This window comes from Ursus maritimus, unplaced genomic scaffold (assembly GCF_017311325.1).
Source record: "Ursus maritimus isolate PB19 unplaced genomic scaffold, ASM1731132v1 scaffold_9, whole genome shotgun sequence".
Classification (NCBI taxonomy): domain Eukaryota; kingdom Metazoa; phylum Chordata; class Mammalia; order Carnivora; family Ursidae; genus Ursus; species Ursus maritimus.
Window position 1 is genome coordinate 46,127,949 of NW_024427107.1, and position 20,897 is coordinate 46,148,845.

General features: G+C 41.7%; 1 protein-coding gene across 1 annotated transcript in view; it reads left to right on the top strand.

Annotated features, from left to right (window-relative positions):
- The window catches only part of GRHL2 (grainyhead like transcription factor 2), a 109,722-nt gene that overhangs the window by 26,511 nt on the left and 62,314 nt on the right, over window positions 1-20,897 (top strand). The window contains exon 6 of the mRNA XM_008689214.2: window positions 1,766-1,877. Coding sequence (XP_008687436.1) covers window positions 1,766-1,877 — 112 coding nt within the window. The remainder of the gene's footprint in view (window positions 1-1,765; window positions 1,878-20,897) is intronic.

Sequence of the window (20,897 nt, forward strand, 5' to 3'; positions counted from 1 at the left end):
CCCCCCCCCCCCGCCCCGCCCCGTGAATGCCTGAAACCATGGATGGTACCGAGCCGTATATATGCTATGGTTTTTCCTCTACATACATCTCTATGATAAAGTTTAACTTCTACATTAGCACAGTAAGAGATTAACAACAACAATAGTAAAATGGAACAGTTGTAACAGTTATAAAAGTTATGTGACTGTGGTATCTCGGCCTCTAAATATCTTATTGTACTGTACTCACCCTCCTTCTTGTGATGATTTGAGATGATAAAATACCTATGTGGTGAGATGAAGCGACATGAATGACGTGGGCATTGTGACCATAAGTTAGTCTGCTGCTGACCTTTGGGTGATAGATCAGAAGGCACTCATCTGCTTCTAGGTTATGGTTGACCAAATGTGGGTAACTGAAACCATGGGTAAGGGGGACACCTGTAAGTGGCAAAGTTTGAGGGAGCAGGAGAGAGAAGAATGAAGAGCTTGGAGCTCATAATTCCACCAGCCCAGAAGTGGTTCCTCTTCTTGTCATTTCTCCATGTACCTTTGAGGTTCATGCTGCCTGTGAATTCAAATAATATGGATATATATTTCTAAACTAGTGTTCCTATCAGATACCTGCTTTCTTATGTAACAAATGTTCACACATACTTTGGGAAGAAGCCAGATTTTGAATGGACAGTACAACTGCAAGCGTGTATATGGAATCTATAATTGGTCAGGCACCAGGGCTACTGTCCTTGTCGTCTTTGAGTTTGAAGTCAATGGGGAGACATTGCCATCGACTGGATAATCGTAAATAATTAGTAAATGATTACAAGCGTGTAAAATGCTACAAAGGAGAAGTTATTAAGGAATGAGAGTCAATGAGATGTTCTGGAATAGTAAGAAAATGTCTAAGAAATATTTTGGTTTTGGAATAAGAAGGAGAGAGCCAGTATCTCTGATACTGCAGTTAAAGGGATTTTGGGTGGTTTGTTTGTGTTGGTAACTTCTCCATCTCGTAAGTGACAGTCAATTAATGTGTATTTAGTTTAGTGTGGGTTTTTATAATTTAGAACCAAAATGGGTTTGGGATTCTTATTTCTATAAGATATAATTAGTTTCTCAAGCAAGTACATCCAAATTGTCTTGAAATAAATAAAATAGTTGACCATGTCTCTTTTGGTGTGTGAGATATCTGTAGCTTATATCTGTGTTCCTCAGTATGAACTCATCTTGTAGTATTTCTCTCATTACCTTAGTATTTCTCTCATTACTCCAGTATTTCACCCTGAGGCACTTAATTAGGCTAGAAGCAGATGCTTGCTTCTTTACAAATGGCGCCAAATTCAACATTTAAGAATACAAAATTTAAAAAATGTGTTTGTTTTCAGTACAAAAAAAAAGATTTTTGGTATTCCCACTCACCTCACAAAACAATAAACATGCTATTAATTGGTTAATTTGGTTGTTTATGACTCACAGTAAAAATGATGTGGGGGGCGCCTGGGTGGCTCAGTCAGTTAAACGTCTGACTCTTGATCTCAGCACAGTCTTGATCTCAGGGTCATGAGTTCAAGTCCCGTATTAGGCTCCATGCTGGGTGTGGAGCCTACTTAAAAAAAAAAAAGTGATGTAGGATTCTTTTTTCTGTGTACTGTTCTCTTTCCCCAAGCATTTTTAAAGTAGGCCCGTTTTTAAACAAAAACTGTACAGCTGTAGAACTGCCGGAAGTGGAGGCTGTGAAGCCACAGAGACACCAAACAGAAAGTAAGATGTATGGTTCTCCCCTCTGCAGAGTGTGGTAATGGTGGTCTTCAGTGAAGACAAAAACCGAGACGAACAGCTGAAATACTGGAAGTACTGGCACTCCCGGCAGCATACGGCAAAGCAGAGGGTCCTTGACATTGGTAAGTTGACCTTGGCCTTCCTGTGAGGTCTTCGGTAAATTGACATGTTGTCATGATGCCAAGGAGAGCTCAGCACACAACTCACAGCGAGGACCCACATAGCTCTTGGGAAGATGTGCCAGGCACTAGTCTGGACGCTTTTCCTTTGTTAGTACATTTAGTACAAATAGGCGGAGACAGCAAAATCAGGCTAAGCTGAGTGCAAAGCACTGTTTGTTCTATGGAAGCCAGCTGTGACTCATAGAATAATAGTGATACATTTGGATTTGCAAGGACTATGCCAGTTTCTAAAACGTGTTTCCATGCCCTCCTGTGTTTGGGCCTAACGGCCAGTCCGGCAGACCAGATGAACTCCTATCTCCCTGTGACATGAGTAACCCCAGGATCATTTGGCTCTAAGGCACTTGTGAGGGTCGCCAAAATGGAAAGTGGCTCTCTGGTTCCCTTCTGCTCCACACATGCCTGCTGTTGATAGTACTAGGTGGTCTAGCAAATGAAACCTTTGAAAAATCTTTTTCAGCAGTAGAGGAGGAACAGATCTGGCAAGTGCATTTTCTGGAGTCTGTGTATTCTTAAACATGGTGTCTGTTCTCTAGAGACCAGTAGTCCCCTGGGTGGGACTCAGGGTTAGGCCAGGAAGGCAGAGCCCATGCCAAATGGTCCCATGGAGGGAATTTGTTGCAAAGATGGGGAGGGCTGAAGGCACTGTGAGGCAGTCCAGAGATGAGCAATAGCAGGAGTCTGCTGCTATTCGCTGTAGGCCTGGAGGATCAGAGAGAGGAGGTTGTAGGTGTTGGGGGAGCCACCCAGTAAGAGCTTGAACCATAGTGGGGGCTGCCCCAGCAGGAGCTGGGACCACAGACAGAGCAGCTTTGCAAGAGGAGGAAGAACCACAGAGGAGTCACTGCCAGACACAGCTTTCAAAGAATGCCAAGAGGGAGGAGAAGAAGGAATGCCCTGTTTTCTCCCTGCCTCCTACTCTCCCACCAGTGCTTCCGAAGGGCCAAATTTACCCTGAAGCCACTGGGTACATGATCCTAGCAAATGCAGTTTGCAGGAATCAACCGGGATACAGAGTAAGACAGGGGAAGTCAGATATTGAATCTTAAGTTTTTAGAGATTACTTAAAAACACTGACAGTAATATATGTGTTTCTAAGTAATTTTAACACTTTATATGATGTTTTTATAAGAAATAAGTAATTTCTCATCTATGGGCTTTCTTACCTCATTTTGCAGACCAGGAGGCTGCAGTCCTAGTGAGTGTAGACAAAGTAAAGGTTTCCATTGTGTGTATCAGAAGGTATTATTGAGCCATTGTTTTGATTTCTTACACACTGCAGTGATGGATTTTTTAGACCTTCCATCTCACCCTTGCCAAGGTGAGTGATCATATTAGGGTTAGAGACTCACAATAGAACATATTGAAACCGATTGTTGGTTTATCCTGCAAGAAGGTTACACCCCTCCTTGCCCCAGTGCATGCCTGTGTGTGTACACACACACACACACACATACACGCACACACACCCCTCCTATTAACTAGTCAAACATATTTATCTAATAAACCAGGAAACTGAAGCCCAGCGAGGCCCACTGACCCACTTTTCCAAGGGACTTATCCTCAGATGATTAGTGCAAGAGCTAGGATAAGACAGTCTTCTTCACCGAGCTCATACATGGAAACTACGAGATCGATTGACTAGGACAAGGAGTTGGGGATACTTGCCTTAACCTGCTTTGTAGCTGATCTGCGTAGAGCAGAGGAACAATTTTATTTTATTTGAAAAGTTAGCCTTATAATTATTACCCAAGAAAATGAGAGGAGCAATTAAATAGAAATATGGACTAGGTCCAAATAAGGCAAATAATAAAAACATTTCACTGGCTTACCTGTTGGTTCAACTTTGATATTGTTATAAGGTTTACTTTTCTTAGACCAGAATCATTTCTCAGCTCTCACAGGACTTCAAATCTTATCTCTCTTCTTTATTGCCTCTTGCCTGTCTTCGGACTTTTCTCTGTAACCCTTTACACATGCATGTGCACACATGCACGCACATGATTTATCTTTGAGATTTAGGACTTTTACTAAGAAGCTTTGTGGCTCCTCGGGCTACCTGCCCCGAAGCCGAACCCAAGGAGTATTAAATCAGTCCCTTAACTTCAAATGGAAAATTGATTTTCTGACCACAACCTCGACCTGACAGCTATTCAACAGAGGATGAGGAAATATGCAAAAATCTTATATAATTCTTTCCTTTACTAGACTTACAAAAAAAATCAAACCATGTGTTCCTCTGCCAGTGGATGGTTAACGCCATCTCCAACCTAAAGGCGGAGCTGATGCTGGGATGGTGTGTACGTCTGTGTGTGGCACCCCGTCAGCAGGTAGCTCTGGAGTGTAGTGCTGAGACATTCGTGAAGGCTCCACCTTGGTTCCACGGGGAGGTTAGCCATGCCTGCTGACAGTGAAGAGAGGCTGAAGGGTGCATGTGCCATGTAGTGGCCAGTGTGGGTGGAGAACCCTCTAGTAGCCTAAAGAAAAAGAAGAATCCAACGTTCTAAAATGTTTTACCTTTCTTAACCTCCATGAAGCTGGAGGTTATAGTCAGGGCTCCAAGGTTGCAGTTACCAAATCTCCACCAGTCACTGTGGTCACCAAGTTCAACCGGGCCCTGTAGGCAGTGACCTTGAAGCTGGGATTTAAGACTGAGATAGGGCCCTTTCACTAAAGCAGAGATTCAGAGCCTGTGTTCTTCGGAGTCTGAGGGTGGACTTAGGGGAACCTCCAGCTTCCCAGGTTAGGCACAACACAGTTTTGTGTGTAGAAGTGTGCATATTCTTCTCGTTTTTCAGGGTTCCTGGGATAACCAGCCCTCCTCCAGCTCTCTGCCTCTCTACCTCCACTCCAAGCAAAGCCCAGTGGAGCTTTCACCTCTCTTCATATCTTTCCTTACTCCGTATCCCCTCAGCAGTCATGCTGAAGAACTGCTCTGTTGTCTCCTGTACCCTGAAGTGATGGCTGGTGAACATTCTACATCTGTCCTAACTTGCATTTATCTCACTTGGATTAGAATGTTGGTTGCTCTTCAGGTCTGCTCCTCATCTCCCACATACTGCTGATCCTCTGAGTAGCTCCTCAGTGCTGGTTGCCAGATGGGGAGAGAACCCTCAGTGTCCCCACTGGAGTCGTTTCTGTGGGTCCGTGCAAAGGACAGCGGGAGCCTGAGGGCCTAGGGTGCAGAGAAGGAGGCTGGTCCTCAGAGCACGTGCAGCCTTGGCTCGCAGGTTCCTTGTGTCCTGATTGGAGTTCACGGTGAGGCTGCTCCTGCGTCACACCAGGCACGGCTGTTCTGGGGCAGATACTCACACATTACGTGGTTTGTTCCCTCACTTTTTGTAGGTCTTTGCTTGTTGTCACCTTATCAAAGAGACCTTCCCTGTCACCTTACCGAGACGGCACACCCTCATCACTCTCCAGCCCCTCTACCTTCATTATATTGCAGAGCATTTATCACTACCCTGCACGTTACTTATGTATAGATGTTTCTGTGTCTCATTGCACCCACCCTTCAACTAGAAGGTAAAGCCCACGAGGGCAGACCCTTGTCTGATTTAGCACAGGGCCTGAGACATAGAGAGCTGTCAATAAGTATTTCCTGAATGAATGAGTGAATGAGTGAATGAATGAACAAACACGTGGATAAAACACTTATGACACTGACAGAAGGCAGGGCTCTGGAAGGAGTGAACTGTGTCTTAATAATACCTCCCATGTGTTCCTTGTCTTCTGGCACCAGGCTCTTTCTATACATATATAAATATTTTGTCCTTTGTCCTCAAAACATCTCATTTTGTTGTTTAAAAACTGAGGTGGTGAATGGTAAAGAATTTTACCCAAGGTCTTGTACCTGGTAAGTAGTATCGGTGGGATGGAAACCCAAGATGCCTGAGTTTGCACTCCTTGTTTTTTATTATTCTCTGTCCTTGCTCCACTGTACATCATCTTTGTATGGCAACCCCTAGGTAGTTCTTGGCCCCACTAGGCCCTGATGGCTAGTAGAGTGACTGCAGACATCTCTGACTGACCTTGCGCTGACGTCCTGCTTCTCGCCTCTGTGCCTTCCTCTCCAGACGTTGAGAACGTTTTGCAGTTTAGGGGTTGGGACTCTTGGTTGCTGCTAGTTCTAACATTTCTGAAAGCCAGTTCAGATATGTGGTTCTTTTACATTAGGCCATAAACTATTTTGTTTGGGGGAAGGTGGGGGGGAAGGAAACATTAGCAATTAGTTCTTACTTGATAAAAGTAAAACAAACAGACCTTGGCCCTAGTGGCTCCTGCTGCTTTTCAAAGCACGCGAGCAGAGTTCTCCAAGCCCCACAAGTTCTTTCTTGTGAGCTCGTTGAATAACAACAATTATTCCAGGTCATAAATGAGTTTACATTCTGCAGCCCAAGGAGTGTTTCTGTGCCAATTAGACCTCAGACCTCCTGTGTGGAAGAGCCACTTAGATTGTTTCTGTTGTTTGCTCGTCTCTGATTGTGGACATCCCCTTTTAAGGACACAGGGTTAGTGCTGTTCCCTTGTTAGTTCCCACCAGCTTGCAGAAAGGCCTAGTTACTCCATATTCACTCAGCAAATAGGCCAGACCTTTCGTTAGGAACTAGCAATTCAGAGGTAATTAGGACAGAGCCCTGTCCTCAAACTGCTCGAATCTGGAGGCAAGACGATGAGTGGCTAAGATGTCACACAGTGAATGGTGCCTTGGAGGAGCGCTTCCCTGAGGAGGTGTTTCTGAGACCCCTCTGAAAGGACGGCAAGAGCGCGGCAAGAGCGCGTGAGGTGAACAAGGTGGGGGAGGGTGCTGCAAGCCAAGGAGACAGCACAGGCTTCTACAGGAACCAAGGCAGAAGAACCAAAATGAGATTGGCAGATCATTTTATCAAGTCTGATGAAATTGTTAGCACAGTGGGAGGGGGTGGAAACTGCTATATGTACTAGTGAGACTGTTCCTTGATGGAACTAACACAGAGGGTAAGGTGAAGGAAGGAAGTCTTGAGTAAATGGGGTTGAGGAGATAAGAGAGAAGCGTTTAGTAGCTGTGGAAGGGCTTGCTTTTTAAAGGGGAATCGTAGGGACGCCTGGGTGGCTCAGTCGGTTAAGCGTTGGAGTCTTGGTTTCGGCTCAGGTTGTGATCTCTGGGTCATGAGATCAAGCCCTGTGTCAGGCTCTGGGGTGAGCACAGAGTCTGCTTGAAATCTCTCTCTTTCTTCCTCTGTTCCTCCTGCTTGTGCTCTTTTTCTCTCTCTCTAAAATAAATAAACAAATCTTGAAAAATTAAAAATAGGGGCACCTGGGTGGCTCAGTCAGTTAAGCATCTGCCTTCAACTCAGGTCATGATCCCAGGATCCTGGGATTGAGCCCCATGTCAGGCTCCCTGCTCAGCGGGAGCCTGCTTCTCCCTCTCCTCCCCTCTTGTGCTCTCTCTTGTTATCTCTGTCACTATCTGTCTCTCTCTCAAATAAATAAATAAAATCTTAAAAAAAAATAAAGGGAAATTGTAGGGTGACAGAGATGTGAAGCATAGATGGGATTTGCTTCTCTCAGCTTCTGAAAGGAGTCCTGAGTAAAGCTGTTCCCATGTGGTACATGCTAAAACTCCAGGCCTCCCATGGAGGCTAATCAAGCCCAGCAGGGTATGTGGGGTCCAGGCCCTGAAAGGCTGTAGGCCTTCGAGGGCCATTGACTCATGCCACCTGTGTTCCAGTGGCAAACCTGCCCTGCAGGTGGAATGTTTGGGAAATGCTATCTCAGGGTCTTCATACAGGAGCATCACCACAGCCACATCACAGATGTTGAGGGTGATTAAGCTCAGAGTTTTTCTCCTTTGGCTGCTTTAACACTATCTTGGCTTCATAAAGTCTTGTTGTGCAGTTTTGTTGGGGAGATATTCAAATGTGTGTGTGTACTTTTTTATATTGTAGCATGCATACCTTGTTTTTAGTTAATCCATGTTTTCTATTGTTGAACCGAGTGGATTTTAGAAATCCAAGAACACGTAAGAGAAGGATAATAAAAATTGTATCTATGTGTTGTCATTCATCCAAGTGGGTGTATTCCATTTGGACATCGGTCTTCCAGATTGCTGTTAAGGACAGATGGAGGGGAATGTGCAGAAATAACAGGCAAATAGGATATTGTAATGAAATGACATTTCTCTGTAATGAGTTGCAGGACTTGAATTCAGAAGCTTTGGATAACCATTGAGATTTTTGGCAGCACTGTTGTGGGATGATATCTGTACTGCAGAGAGGTGACTCTAGGCCAACGTGGAGGACAGGGTGAAGGGCGGGAGAGATGGGCAGTGGGAAGACCAGTTAGAGCCAGGTGAATGATGGAGTGCACCCAGAGGAGTGCATTGTAAAGGATACAAAGTTATCCCAGAACAAGAGACACATTCTAGAACTGAGAGATCCTCTGTGATGACTGGCTTTGGAGATAAAGGAGAAGTAAGGGATCACAGAAGAAAAGTGCGGCCTTGCTAACTAAATGGGTGCCCTGCTCCTAGGTAGGGGTTTCAGGAGGAGGGACGTGGCCAGGAAGGGCATGTTGGCGGGGGCTGTGTTCAGCCAGGGGCGTGGTGATTCTGAGGCACCATCTATACACAGAGTAGGTGGGACTTACCCATGACTCTGCACCGTGGGGTTCTCCAGTTTTGCACGGTGTGAGCCATTTAACAAAATATTTTAAATAAACCACAAATGACAAAATGAACTGGACTACACAGCAAGCTTCCTCAAACAGTGGAGAATTCCAAAACCACTCTCTGGCGAAGGCATATTTTTCTCTTTGTTTCCTTTCAAGGAGGGAAGGAAAGTTAGAAGAGGTTCAACAACTAAAATTAACTTTATAGAATGAGAGCCAGAAGCTACGATAGATAAATTGAAGCACAGTCACATACAATTTCTCTCTTCCGAACAGAATTAAGACTTACTTCACGACCTTACAATGCAGATGTTCCAAAATAAGGACTGTGGTTTTTACACTTTCACAGTGGGTGGTGTGGATTGTAATGTAATGACGGGGATTCCACAGGCATATCCAAATAAGCCTCATTACTTTACAGTCACATCCAATGAACCATTATTGATACAAATTTGTAGTTAATTGTGAAACCGACTATTTGCTCTTCATTCCGTCTCTGTCTTCAGTTTCGATTCACAGTAATCTTTCCCCGTATTGGGAAGTGTCAGTTATGTTGTTACTATTAATCCTGTAGTTTTCCATGGTAATTAGCAGGTAATTATAGTTCATCTTTGATTATTAGCATGTGATTATTGGATTTTCATCTGTGCCCTCATCCAAATCTGTTTCTTTAGAGCCAATTTTTAAATACCAGTTTTATGTTAAGGTAAAGCTTTTCTTGAAAACTTTAGTTCTAATGAAATGGAAACATTTCTTGAAGTTTAGTTCTCAATAGTTTTCTTTGGGGGTCGAAGGGAAGCCTTTCAGAAGACTCTCCAGCAAGAATTTTGCTGTGAATTACTCCGCTTGGCTGTTCTGTCCACGCCTGGGAACTCTTTCAAATAGAGATTGTGATTAAAATTAAGTAAAACTTTCTCTCTCTGTCTCTCTCTCTCTCTCTGTTTTCTAGAGGAGGCTGGCTTCAGACGTGCCCTACAAGGGTGCTTTCTTGCAGGTTTTATCGCCAAACCTGGGCTGGGCCACCCAGTGCTGTGCAGTTATGTGGGAGGGCGAAGATTCGGGGGTGGTCGGTGGGAGGCAGCTGCTGCCTCTGAGAGTCGGGTGAGGTCAGTTAGCTAGGACACTGCACAAGGTCGAGGCCTAGGAGACAAGAGTGCCCCGCAGCTCGCCTTTCTCTTGGCTGGGGTGTCCCACCTGCCACTGAGTTTTGTTCTGTGGAGGGCTCTCCCACAGAGTCAAACAAGCCTGCTCTCTACCTTCAGTCAGGAAGATGTGGGTCTTCCCTCCTTTAAAGATAACTCAATTAAGTGGAATTTCGAGTTTTGATCTGATGATTTTCACACTTCTGAATAGATATGAACAGTAAATTTGACTCAGAATAAAACAAAACCTCTTGAGAGCCCCTAACATTAAGAATGAAATCACTGGGCTGCTCCACGCAGGGCCTTGAGTCAGAGCTGAATCAGAGGAGCAGCCTTGATCCGTGCTTCCTTCACAGGGGGGTGGACCAGCACTAGCCACAGGGGTCCTCCTTGCCTCCACTCTGACACATGGGGGGCACCTTCTGCTTTGAGAGAAGTGCTGTAGCTACAGTGACTGAGAATTCCTTTTCATCTTCAGACTTCGGTTAGAAAAACATTTATGTGATAAAAGTGTAGGAGGCTAATTAAAGCTATACATTTTAAAACATTATAAAATGCAAGTACTCTTTAAAGTTTATTCTTAGTTCAGACAGAAAATATTGATTTTCAGTAATCACTGAGCCACTGTGGGTTTTCATTTATTGCGTTGCAAGTTTCAGTATGAGTCCTAGAAACTCATTCTGTTGGGGACAACAGCTCTGGGGAGAAGCACTTCCTGCTCGGTGTGTGTGCTTAGTGTGACCCAGAGGTACCCCCACCTTCCCACCAGCAAAGGGTCCAGAACAGAGCCAGAGTTCACAAACTGCCCATGTCCAGGCCCTGATTTTGGAGACTCCCTTTTAAATTATTAGCTGGGTTTTCCTCTTTCCTTCCACTCTGTTTCTTAAAAAAGGTGTCCACTAGCCCACATCCTATACCACTCATGTCTCTCCATCCAGTACAGCCTTTTATTACATTTTTTAAAGATTTTATTTATTCATTTATTTGAGAGAGAGAGAGAGAGCCCAAGCAGGGGGGGCAGCAGACAGAGGGAGAGGGAGAAGCAGGCTCCCCACTGAGCACAGGAGCCTGACATGGGACTCAATCCCAGGACCCTGGGACCATGACCTGAGCCACAGGCAGACGCTTAACCGACTGAGCCACCCAGGTGCCCCTTATTAAAAAATTTTAATGCCAAGTCTACAGGCCCTTTTTTGCCCCTCACTAGTTTTCCTAGTTACTTGCAACCTCTTCTTTGTTCCTTTCAATGGCTCTCCTTGCCTAGAATGTCCCTCCCTCCCTCTTTGACCTGGCAGACATTTTACCCCTTAAAACCTGGTTCCTCTGTCCCCACTTGGGTGGGATCTTCCTCATCTTTCAGGCAGAGTCAGCTGCTTCCACTGTGGGTTTTGGTTTATGTCTAGTCAATAGCACTTCACTGTTTCACTTGGTTCATCAGTGAACATTCTGTCCATCCCACTAGGTGTTGAACTTCTTGAGTGAAGAAAGAATTTTTTTAACCTTTGCATATACCCAGTACCTGGTACAGAACCTGACATAGCATTGATGCCCAACCAGTGTTGACTAGTTGATGAGCAAACTGCCATGCATGGTTTTGTGTTTAAGTAATAACAGTTATTGTAAGCAGGCACAGGTCTAGTTCCCTTGGAATTCAGGCTGGAGTTGCACTTTCTCCTGTTCCATGCTGAAAGAATAATTTTTGGTAGTAATTTTTTGATGTCAGGAGGCTAAATGTGCATTTGGTACCTTAATTTCTTAGATTTTAAATATTTATTACACTATAGCCATTTTGATGAAACTAGTTTAATAACTATGACTAATTGCTAACATAAAAATAGAATACATATACTAATAAAGCAAGGGAAATGTCCCATTTTTAACTTACTAGAAATTCTTACTGTTTCCTGGAAGCAAACAAATAGGAAATTGTTTCAAAACAAACTTAAAAAAAAAAAGTAGCTAGATTTGGAAATTAAAAATTATAATGAATGTGGCCCTTAATCATTTTCTTCACTGCTCCTAGGAAGTGTGTTTACCTGGTTCCAGGACATTATTAAGGTTTACTAAACCTTTCCCTGCAAGGAGTTTCCTTACTGCTGCCAATTTTAAAGCCCTGAGTGGTTAACCAGAAGAAATGTTACAGAAAGGATTAAAGTATGGAATGGATGCTTAGAGACCCCTCTGAGAATCTTAGTAGATCCTCTACTTAATACTGTAAAATCCTTTATTTCCTGTTTTACATCTTTTTTCCCCCCACATTTACTGGACACTATACTGTCTCTCTCCTACTTGGTGGGAACTTTTCTGTATCTTCAGCTATGGAAGACCATGCTGTCTTGTCAAACATGTAATCTGTGCTTTTATTTGATTTCATGTCTTTCTTTTGGGGCCTAATTATTTTCTTCAGAGATACTTTTAATGAGACTGCAGGTAACCTGATAGTCTCATGTTTTTAGCATTATTTGATTGGCTTAAAATTATAAAAAAAAAAATACCTGGAGAATACACTCTGATAGTTTCATGAGGCTCAGCTATATACCAAACAAAACTACAGAGCTGGTATTGTCAGCTGTCCATTAGCATTTACCAGAAGCTTCTCTCTTGCTGCACACTTCAACAGAAGCAAATTTATGTCTTTGCAATACCCCCAAGTGCGAAATTGGGCAAATCTAAAGTTTTCCTTCTTTGTTGACACAACCTAAAACTTGCCAAGAGAAAGTTTTTCCAAAATTAAATTAAGCTCTTTGAGGTTGGAGAAACCAAAATAAGGTGAAGCTAATCTGAAGAAAAGTCTTTGAATAGGCTCCAGGAATGCAGAGCTGCCACTAGTTTTTCTGCTCTTGAAGAGACAAGTATTGAAATGAAGGAGCGCTAAAGAAATGAGTGTCTCGTCATTGTTCACTGATCCTGTGAGGTAGGTGCTGGCAATCTCTCCATTTTGCAGAGAGGGAAACCAGCCGAGAGCAGTATGCAGCTTTGCTTAGTGGCTGCTGATCCTGTTGAACCCTGACCAGAGTCCCCGGATGCTGTGGACCACGTTACAACAGAAAGCAGTAACACAAGCAACAGCTTCCCTCCTCCGAAGGGCACATTGAGCTTCTTGAAGAAATATATTTAAGAGAATTGGAATTTCAATTTCAAAATGATATCTAAATCCTCTAATAATTGGTGGAAAATAAATAAACAGGAATAGCAGCACGAGTGATTCAAGTAGCAGTTAATGCAGAAATCATTCATGTAACAAACTAGAATAGCTCGTGCAGTCCCCTCACCCTGCACCCGTTACACACTTAACAGACTCACTCTCCTATGTCTGGTAACCGGTTTAGTGTGTGTGATTGGGTAGCTGGGGTTAGCTGGGGAGGTTGAAAAGGGAGGTGAATCTACAAGAAACAGCAAGTGTTGGCGAGGATGTGGAGAAAAAGGAACCCTTGTGCACTGTTGGTGGGAGTGCAAACTAGTGCAGCCACTGTGGAAAACAGTGTGCAGGTTCCTCAAAAAATTAAGAATAGAATTACCGTATGATCCAGTAACCGCACTAATGAGTATTTACCCAAAGAATACGAGAACACTAATTCAAAAGGACATATGCACCCTTGTCTTTATTGCAGCATTATTTACAGTAGACAAATTATGGAAGCAGCCCAAGTGTCCATTGATAGATGAGCAGATAAAGAAGATGGGGTGTTTGTGTGTGTATGTGTGTGTATATATGAATATATATATATGAATATTATTTAGCCATAAATAAGAATGAAATCTTCCCATTTGCAGCAACATGGATGGATCTAGAGAGTGTAATATTAAGCAAAATAAGTCAGTCAGAAAGACAAAATCTGTATGCGCTCATATGCATAGTTTAAGAAACAAAACAGAGGGAAAAAGTGAGAAACCAAAAAACAGACTCTTAACTAAAGTGAACAGATGGTTTCCAGAGGGGAGGTGGGGGGATGGGTGAAATAGGTGAAGGGGATTAAGAGAACACTTATCTTGGTGAGCACTGAGTAATATATAGAATTGTTCAATCACTATATTGTACACTTGAAAGTAATATAACACTGTATGTTAACCACACTGGAATTAAAATTTTTTAAAAATGGAGGTTAGTCTTAGTGGAATTTGAGCAGCTAGAGGGATTGGGTTTGTGGTTCAGATTTATCAGAAGATAATCCATGTGAGGATTTATAGTTCTTGTAATGTGTCTGTGTCCTGAACCACCAGTTACCAAAAAGTCATTTCTTTTATTTGAATTTCTTCAGTCCACAACTCAAATATACAATTGTATGTATTTGAAACTTATTTCCAACATTGAAGACACTAGAATAGGTCTTTGAGAGAGACTGGAATATCTTCTCATAGAATGGCAGTTCTCAGGTCTCTTACCAATGATAAAGTACCGTCATCTGAGAAAGAGTTCAGTTCTCTTTTATAAGTCAGAGTTGCTTTAACTGGGAATTTACAGTGTCTGAAAATATCATCGGGGTGATAAAATGTTGGGGACTGTTGTGCTGGGGGGATGGAGCCCCATTTGTAGGTCTGAGATGATTACTGTCCATTGGCCACTGTGGGCACTAACTTGTAATCCTGTGTGCCTATAACTTCTTGTCCCCACACCTACCTCTAAGAGTGTTAGAATATTAAGTAAGAAGATGAAAAATGAACAACTAAAATTAAACATGAGTACTTCATGCCTTATACAAGAATAAATTATTTACCAAAGCACTTACTCATGTCTTCATTCATTCAGCAAACTGTCAGAAAGTACCATGCACTATTTTTCAAGAGACAAAAGAGTTTGAGTTAAAAATAGACTGAAGTTAAATCTCAGTAAATAACATAGACTAATGGGAAGAGCTTAATTTTAAGCCCAACCAAGCTTATTTAAATTCGGAGCCAGAAGCTGTAGTGCATATATAGGTACTATATACGCATATGAGTTTGTGTGTCTACACATAGGATATGACTTATTTTCAGTTTGAAATCAAGTTTACCGATCAAGACCAGCGTTTGTAAAAAAAAAAAAAAAAAAAAAAAGAGGATCAGATAGAATAAAAAATACCAACATACATGGAACACAGTAATAGGCTATAGTTAAAGTGCTTTCCTTAGTGTAAGTTTGTTGTCACTACAGTTGAAAGCTAGAACATTGGTTTATAAATTTCTTTGCTAGAAACCGAGGGTGAATCAAACACAAATAAAATATTAGGTTTTGTTCAAAGGGAGAATTGCAAGAAAGATTCCTTCTTAAATAATGTCTGTGAAGGTAATAAAATCAACCATGAAAAGTAAACAGGAATAATATTTTAATTCCAGTTTTAGTATCAAAGTCACTTGATACTAGTCACCTTCTATGAGTCACAAATGATGTTTTCATAATTTCAGCCATTGTTTTTCTAGATTATGTGTGGAAAGGTGCTCATTTGAAAGGTCGTACGTCACAGAAATCAAAGGGCTCTGACTTTGTATGTAGACAGAACTTCTTGTGTTCCAGTCCCAGCTTGGCGGCTTAAAAAATGAGTGATTATCAGGGAGGGGAGGTGCTTAACATGTTTGCATGTTTTCTAGTCTACAGAGTAAGGATAATTTAAAAAGCTACTGATCAGAATTGTGTGAGGTAATGTTTGTGAAGTATGTATATTTAGCACACACTTGGCTCTCAAAAATTGGTGGCTGATTCTATTATTTGCTCAGGGGCCAGGACCAAATGATGGAAATACATTCAGAGCCTCTAAAAATCAGCTTGAGTGTCAACACACTTAAGGAAACCCAGGTTACCTCTGACTAGGGAAAAGCATGGTAAAGAATATAATGGACTCATTAGAGTTCTTATGAGTCATCCAGGCTTTAAGAAGCTGCTTCTTTGATTTTGAAAAACAAAAAAAATCTCAAAACCTACTTGGACTAGGGTTTATTTATTCTACCTATTTTAAGTCAGAGTGAATACTTCTAGAATGACCCTTGAGTGTTTCCTGAATTTGAGCTGATTCTATTTGGTTTTTGCAGACATAGGGAAGCAGATGTTTGAGGACTGGTGGGATGGGGGAGTAGGGACCAGTGTTGTTCCCCTCACCCACTAAAGGACTAGCAGGGTGTGTTCTTAGATATTGTCTCTCTCTTCTCTCTCTCTCTTTTTAAAGATTTATTTATTTTAGAGAGAGAGTGCGAGCACGGGGAGGGGCAGAGGGAAAGGGAGAGAGAAACCCCAGCAGACTCCTCGTTAAGCTTGGAGCCCGACAAGGGGCTCGATCCCATGACCTCGAGATCACGGACCTGAGCTGAAACTGAGGACCAGAGCTGAACCCAGGAGTCGGGCGCTAAACCTGTTGCTCCAGATATTGTCTCTCTTTTGTAGTTGAGGGAATACAGGTTCAGAGAGCTTCCACAATTCACTCAAGGTCACAGGGCTTGTTGAGAGGAGGACAGAAATTAAATTCTGGTTGGTGTTGTCTCCACCCCCAATGTCCTTTCTTTGTATGTTTTGGGCATCGCCCTGTAAATTGAGCCTCTGTATGTCCCAATCCCAAATATAAACTACCTCAAATCTCTGGCTTTTTAAAAACAAAACAAAACAAAACAACATCTTCTTAGGGTGCGGTGTAGCACACTGAATTGGCAGTCGTGCCCTGAGCCATTTTCAGCATTCCAGGCTCATTATTTCACTAGTCCAGACAGAATCCACACCTTTTGGAAGAGCAACAATTTTTATATTAATTATACCATTCCTTTTAATCTCCAACAATATATACAAAAAATAATTAAAAGGGATAGTTATAATTTACCAAGCACGTGAAGCGTAATTAAGGTGAAGGAATTAAGAGTTCCTTTGACAGCATTCCAGAATCACAGTTACACACAGTTTGAAGCAAACTCAACCTACCAAAGTCTGAGTCTAAAAACCTATTAACAGACCACCGATTATATACAAAAAAATGAAAGAATAAGACAGCAAAAGGATTCACCATCATGCTTTCCATAGCAGTTAAAATAGAATTAAATCCCATAATTTCCCTACAGAATGTGACTTGCCAGAAACATATGTGAAAAGCACTGTTCATTCACCCATGCTCAGCAACCCTTCACTGAGACACTGTAGTTTGTCATCTTTCTTCCTCAAACCTCTTGTTTTCTCAGAAGGGCTAACTTTTGAACTTTTCTTTAATCTTCACGGTGCCTTCACTATATGGAGATGCTCTCTTTGCTTCCTTTCCACTGCAGCACCCAACCCTGCCCTGCTTTGTCAAGGAATTTATAGTGGTCCCAAAATGTGCAGTCTCTGCCTCATGGAACTTCCCCAAGTGCTTCTCTCCCAGCTAGTTGCCGTGCAGGATGTGCTGTGATTTTTCTCGATAAGGTATTAATATCTGGTGACAATTTATTATTTAATTTACAAGATAAATATAGGCAGTGATTAATACTATGACCTTTAGCATGAGACAGACCCAGATTCAAATCACAGGTTGGCCAGTTACCAGCCATGTGATTTTCTACAAGCCACTTAACTTCCTTGTAGGAGGAGGATGCTGACACCTACCTCACAGAGATGAGGCAATTTTGGTAAAAGACTTGGCACAGGCTTGGCACTCAGTAAGCTCTTGATTTGTGACACTTACTATTATCACAAGAGCATTTGCATTTTAATGTCACGAGATGATGATATCCTTACCCAAGGGAATGGATGTTTCAGGATGGGATCCCAGGCATGAGAGCAAGCAGACATCTTGGAGCAGGTGGCACTCAGGGCTCACCATATAGGTAACTGCCTGGTTCTCCTATATGTGTGGTTTGTGTTCACCCGAGGGGAAATCTTTGAGGAAAAAGAACAATCTGTTAGATTTCATCGATAATTGATAGAGGACCTCAGTGCCAGATGTTGCTTTCTCTAAGACTATATGTGGTCTGAATCAGATGCGCCCAGAGGATTCAGTCATTTCAGTCTGCCTTAGAACAGTGCTACCCAAAGTGTAGACCCCAGACCAGCAGCATCAGCCCCATCTCGGAGCTTGTTAGAATGGCACATTCTTTGCCACATCCCAGACCCACTGAATCATAATCTCTGGGAGGGAGCCCAGACATCTACATTTTACCAAAGCCCTCCAGGTGATTCTGATGCATCCCAACATTTGAGAAGCACTGTTCTAGAACATCCACACAAGCCTATAACCTTTGGGAATCCAGAAATACCCATTCTACAACTCTGGGGAGTATCCTAACAGGCTCTAGAGAATGTATATGGCTTTGCATTCCCATACACTTCATTCTGACATTTCAAGGACACACACATCCTTAGATAGGACCCTGAAAAGTTTGATTGTCACCAGCCACATGACATTAACAATGAGATAAACTTCATTTTCGTTAGATAGACTCCCATTTCTTCTTTCATGGTTTCATTCTTTTCGATGCTTCAGGTTGTATACTTTAGGGTTGTTCTTTTGTGTATAAATTATTAAGATTAGTAAGAACTACCTTTAAAATTCAGATTAAATTGGCATACATTTTTTTTAGAAACCTGTTTCGGCCAATTTTTTTTCCATCATGCCGGGTTTTGGAAACATCTAAGCCATTTTCCTATTTATATCCTCATTCTCACTAAGTAGATGTTAGTTAGTATAGATATTTACAAACCAGGATACAAAACATGTAATTTTTATGTTGTCTTGTCATCTTTTAGGGGGAAGAAAGTCCATTCAAAATGTAATATGTTCATAATTAAGTGCTTTATGATTTTTTTTGAGTGATTACTTTTCAGCTGTGGTGGCTCTCGTGCAGGAATAAAGCCATACACTCAAATCACCTGACTTGTAGTCAAAGAAGGGAATCCCAGGTGCAGGAGGTTGAATGGTGACCTTCAAAAATGATTTGTCCATGTTCTAACTCCCAGAGCCTATAAATAGGACCTTATTTGGCAAAGAATTAGGACCTTTCCCTTATTTGAGAAAAAGATTTTTACAGATGTGATTAAGTTAAGGTCAAGATGAAATCATCCTGGATTCGGGGGAGCCCTAAATCCAATGACGAATCCTTAGACGAGTAGAGAAGAGGGGAACAGACACAGAGACACAGAAGAGAACAGCATGTGAAGACAGAGGCAGAGATTAGAGGGATGGGTCCGTAGGTCGAGGGACACTAAGGATTGCCAGCAAGCACCAGAAGCTAGGAGAGAGGCATGGAGCCTGTCAACCTGCAGAGTCTCCAGAAGGAAGCAACCTGCCAACACCTGGATTTGGAACATCTGGCCTCCAGAACTGCAAGAGAGTTAATTTCTGTTGTTCTAAGTTCCCAAGTCTGCAGTAGTTTGTTATGGCAGCCCTAGGAAACAAAGCTTATTACACGAGCTCATCACAGTTCCTTTTACTAGTTGAACAGGTATCAACATTTACAAAATTTGGGTTTGAAAAACTTTCTTGAGGAAATAAGGAAGGCTTAACAACAGACTGCTTAGTTTCTGCTTCTATACCATGAGTTACAGCCTTGAAGCAAATATTAATACGGTTTTCAGAAATGGGAGCTATATCTGTTAGCATTTTATTCATTGGACAAAAAAGCACGTGGACAAAACAACATCAATGTGCATAAGCTGTTTAGTTTTAGAAAACTTTCATAGTTATAAATGATAGCAGAGCTATTTACCTTCTTTAGGAATGGCTTAGAGACTAAAGATGAGCGGGACATTTCTTGTATTGCATAAGGTTAAGGAAAGAGGCATGGGGCACCTGGGTGGCTCAGTCAGTTAAGCATCTGTCCTCCACTCGGGTCATGATCCCAGGGTCCTGGGATCGAGCCCCATGTCAGGCTACCCGATCAGCGGGGAGTCGGCTTCTCCCTCTCCCTCTTCTGCACCCCCCCTTGTACTCTCTCTCTCTCATAAATAAATAAATAAATAAATAAATAAATAAATAAAATTTTTAAAAAGAAAGGAAAAGGCATGACATCAGTCTCTTTGTTACATTTTTGGTTTAGAATGCTCATGGATACATTCATTCATTCCCTTACCCATTTATTCAACAAATGTATGGAATGCGTTTTATCTGTATGATGGTAAGCACTGAAAAAACAGTGGTATTTAAGAGCAAATAGCTAATGGGAAATGCTGGTGATAAATAAGTAAACAAATAAATAAAATATTGGCACATGGTATAAAGGAAATAAACAAGGTAATTTAACCACCCAGTAAAAAGTAGCCTTGCCAGTCTTTTAGTTTTTTGTTATTGGCATAAAAAAGCTTATTAAACTTAATTGTGTTGTTCATTTATTTATTTGTCTGCTTATTTATTTTCTATCTCCTACTGGACTATAAAAGCCACATGATCAGGGACCTCGTCTTGTTTCCTGCTGTTTCCCCAGCATGATGACACTGCCTGGCACATAGCAGACACACAGTACATATTTGTTCAATGTATTTGCTGATGAACTGAGTATGATAGAAACTGAGAGAGGCCCTGTGCCAGATGAGGGGACCCAGGAAGCATTGTATTTGTATTTGCAATGCATTTGTTTTTAAAATCCTTGGTCAAAGTGTGTGACCAAACCGCTTTGGTTTATCTTTATTTCTAAATATGACATTTGTTTTTTAAATTTACAATTGACCTAAAGCTGTTTAAAAAGTGCTTATTAAAAACTTACTAAAAGCTGTTAAAATGCTTATTAAAAACTTCAAAACAAAATTACAAGACTGGCTTTTAAAACAAATAGGTATGAAGAATTAGGGAACTCACTTCCTTTAAATTTCACAGTCTACTTCTCCCTTCAGAATTTTAAGAGATTGGCTGGCCTGCTGAAAGCACAGGTTTGCATTTAAATCATCCTAAATAAAGCCATAAAGCCTTATTCTAAATTTGTAGGGTATGAAATTGTCTTTCTTTGCTTTCTATTTTATCTCTTAGCTTTAGGTATTTACTTTAAAATCAATAAGAAAATTTGAATACCCTAAGAGAAAAATGAGCAATGGGTAGAACAAGAAGCTGTTGTGATAAATGAATAAATTTTAAAAACAAAGAGAAAGAATATAAAAAACACAAAGAGCCAGACAGTAAAGGAAAGGCTGTTCTATCTCTTTTGCAATTAGGGAATTGCAAATTAAAATAATGAGGTACCACATGTTGCATATCATTTTGGAAAGAAACACGGTTTGGGGAAACAGGAACTCATACACTGTTATTGTGAATATGTA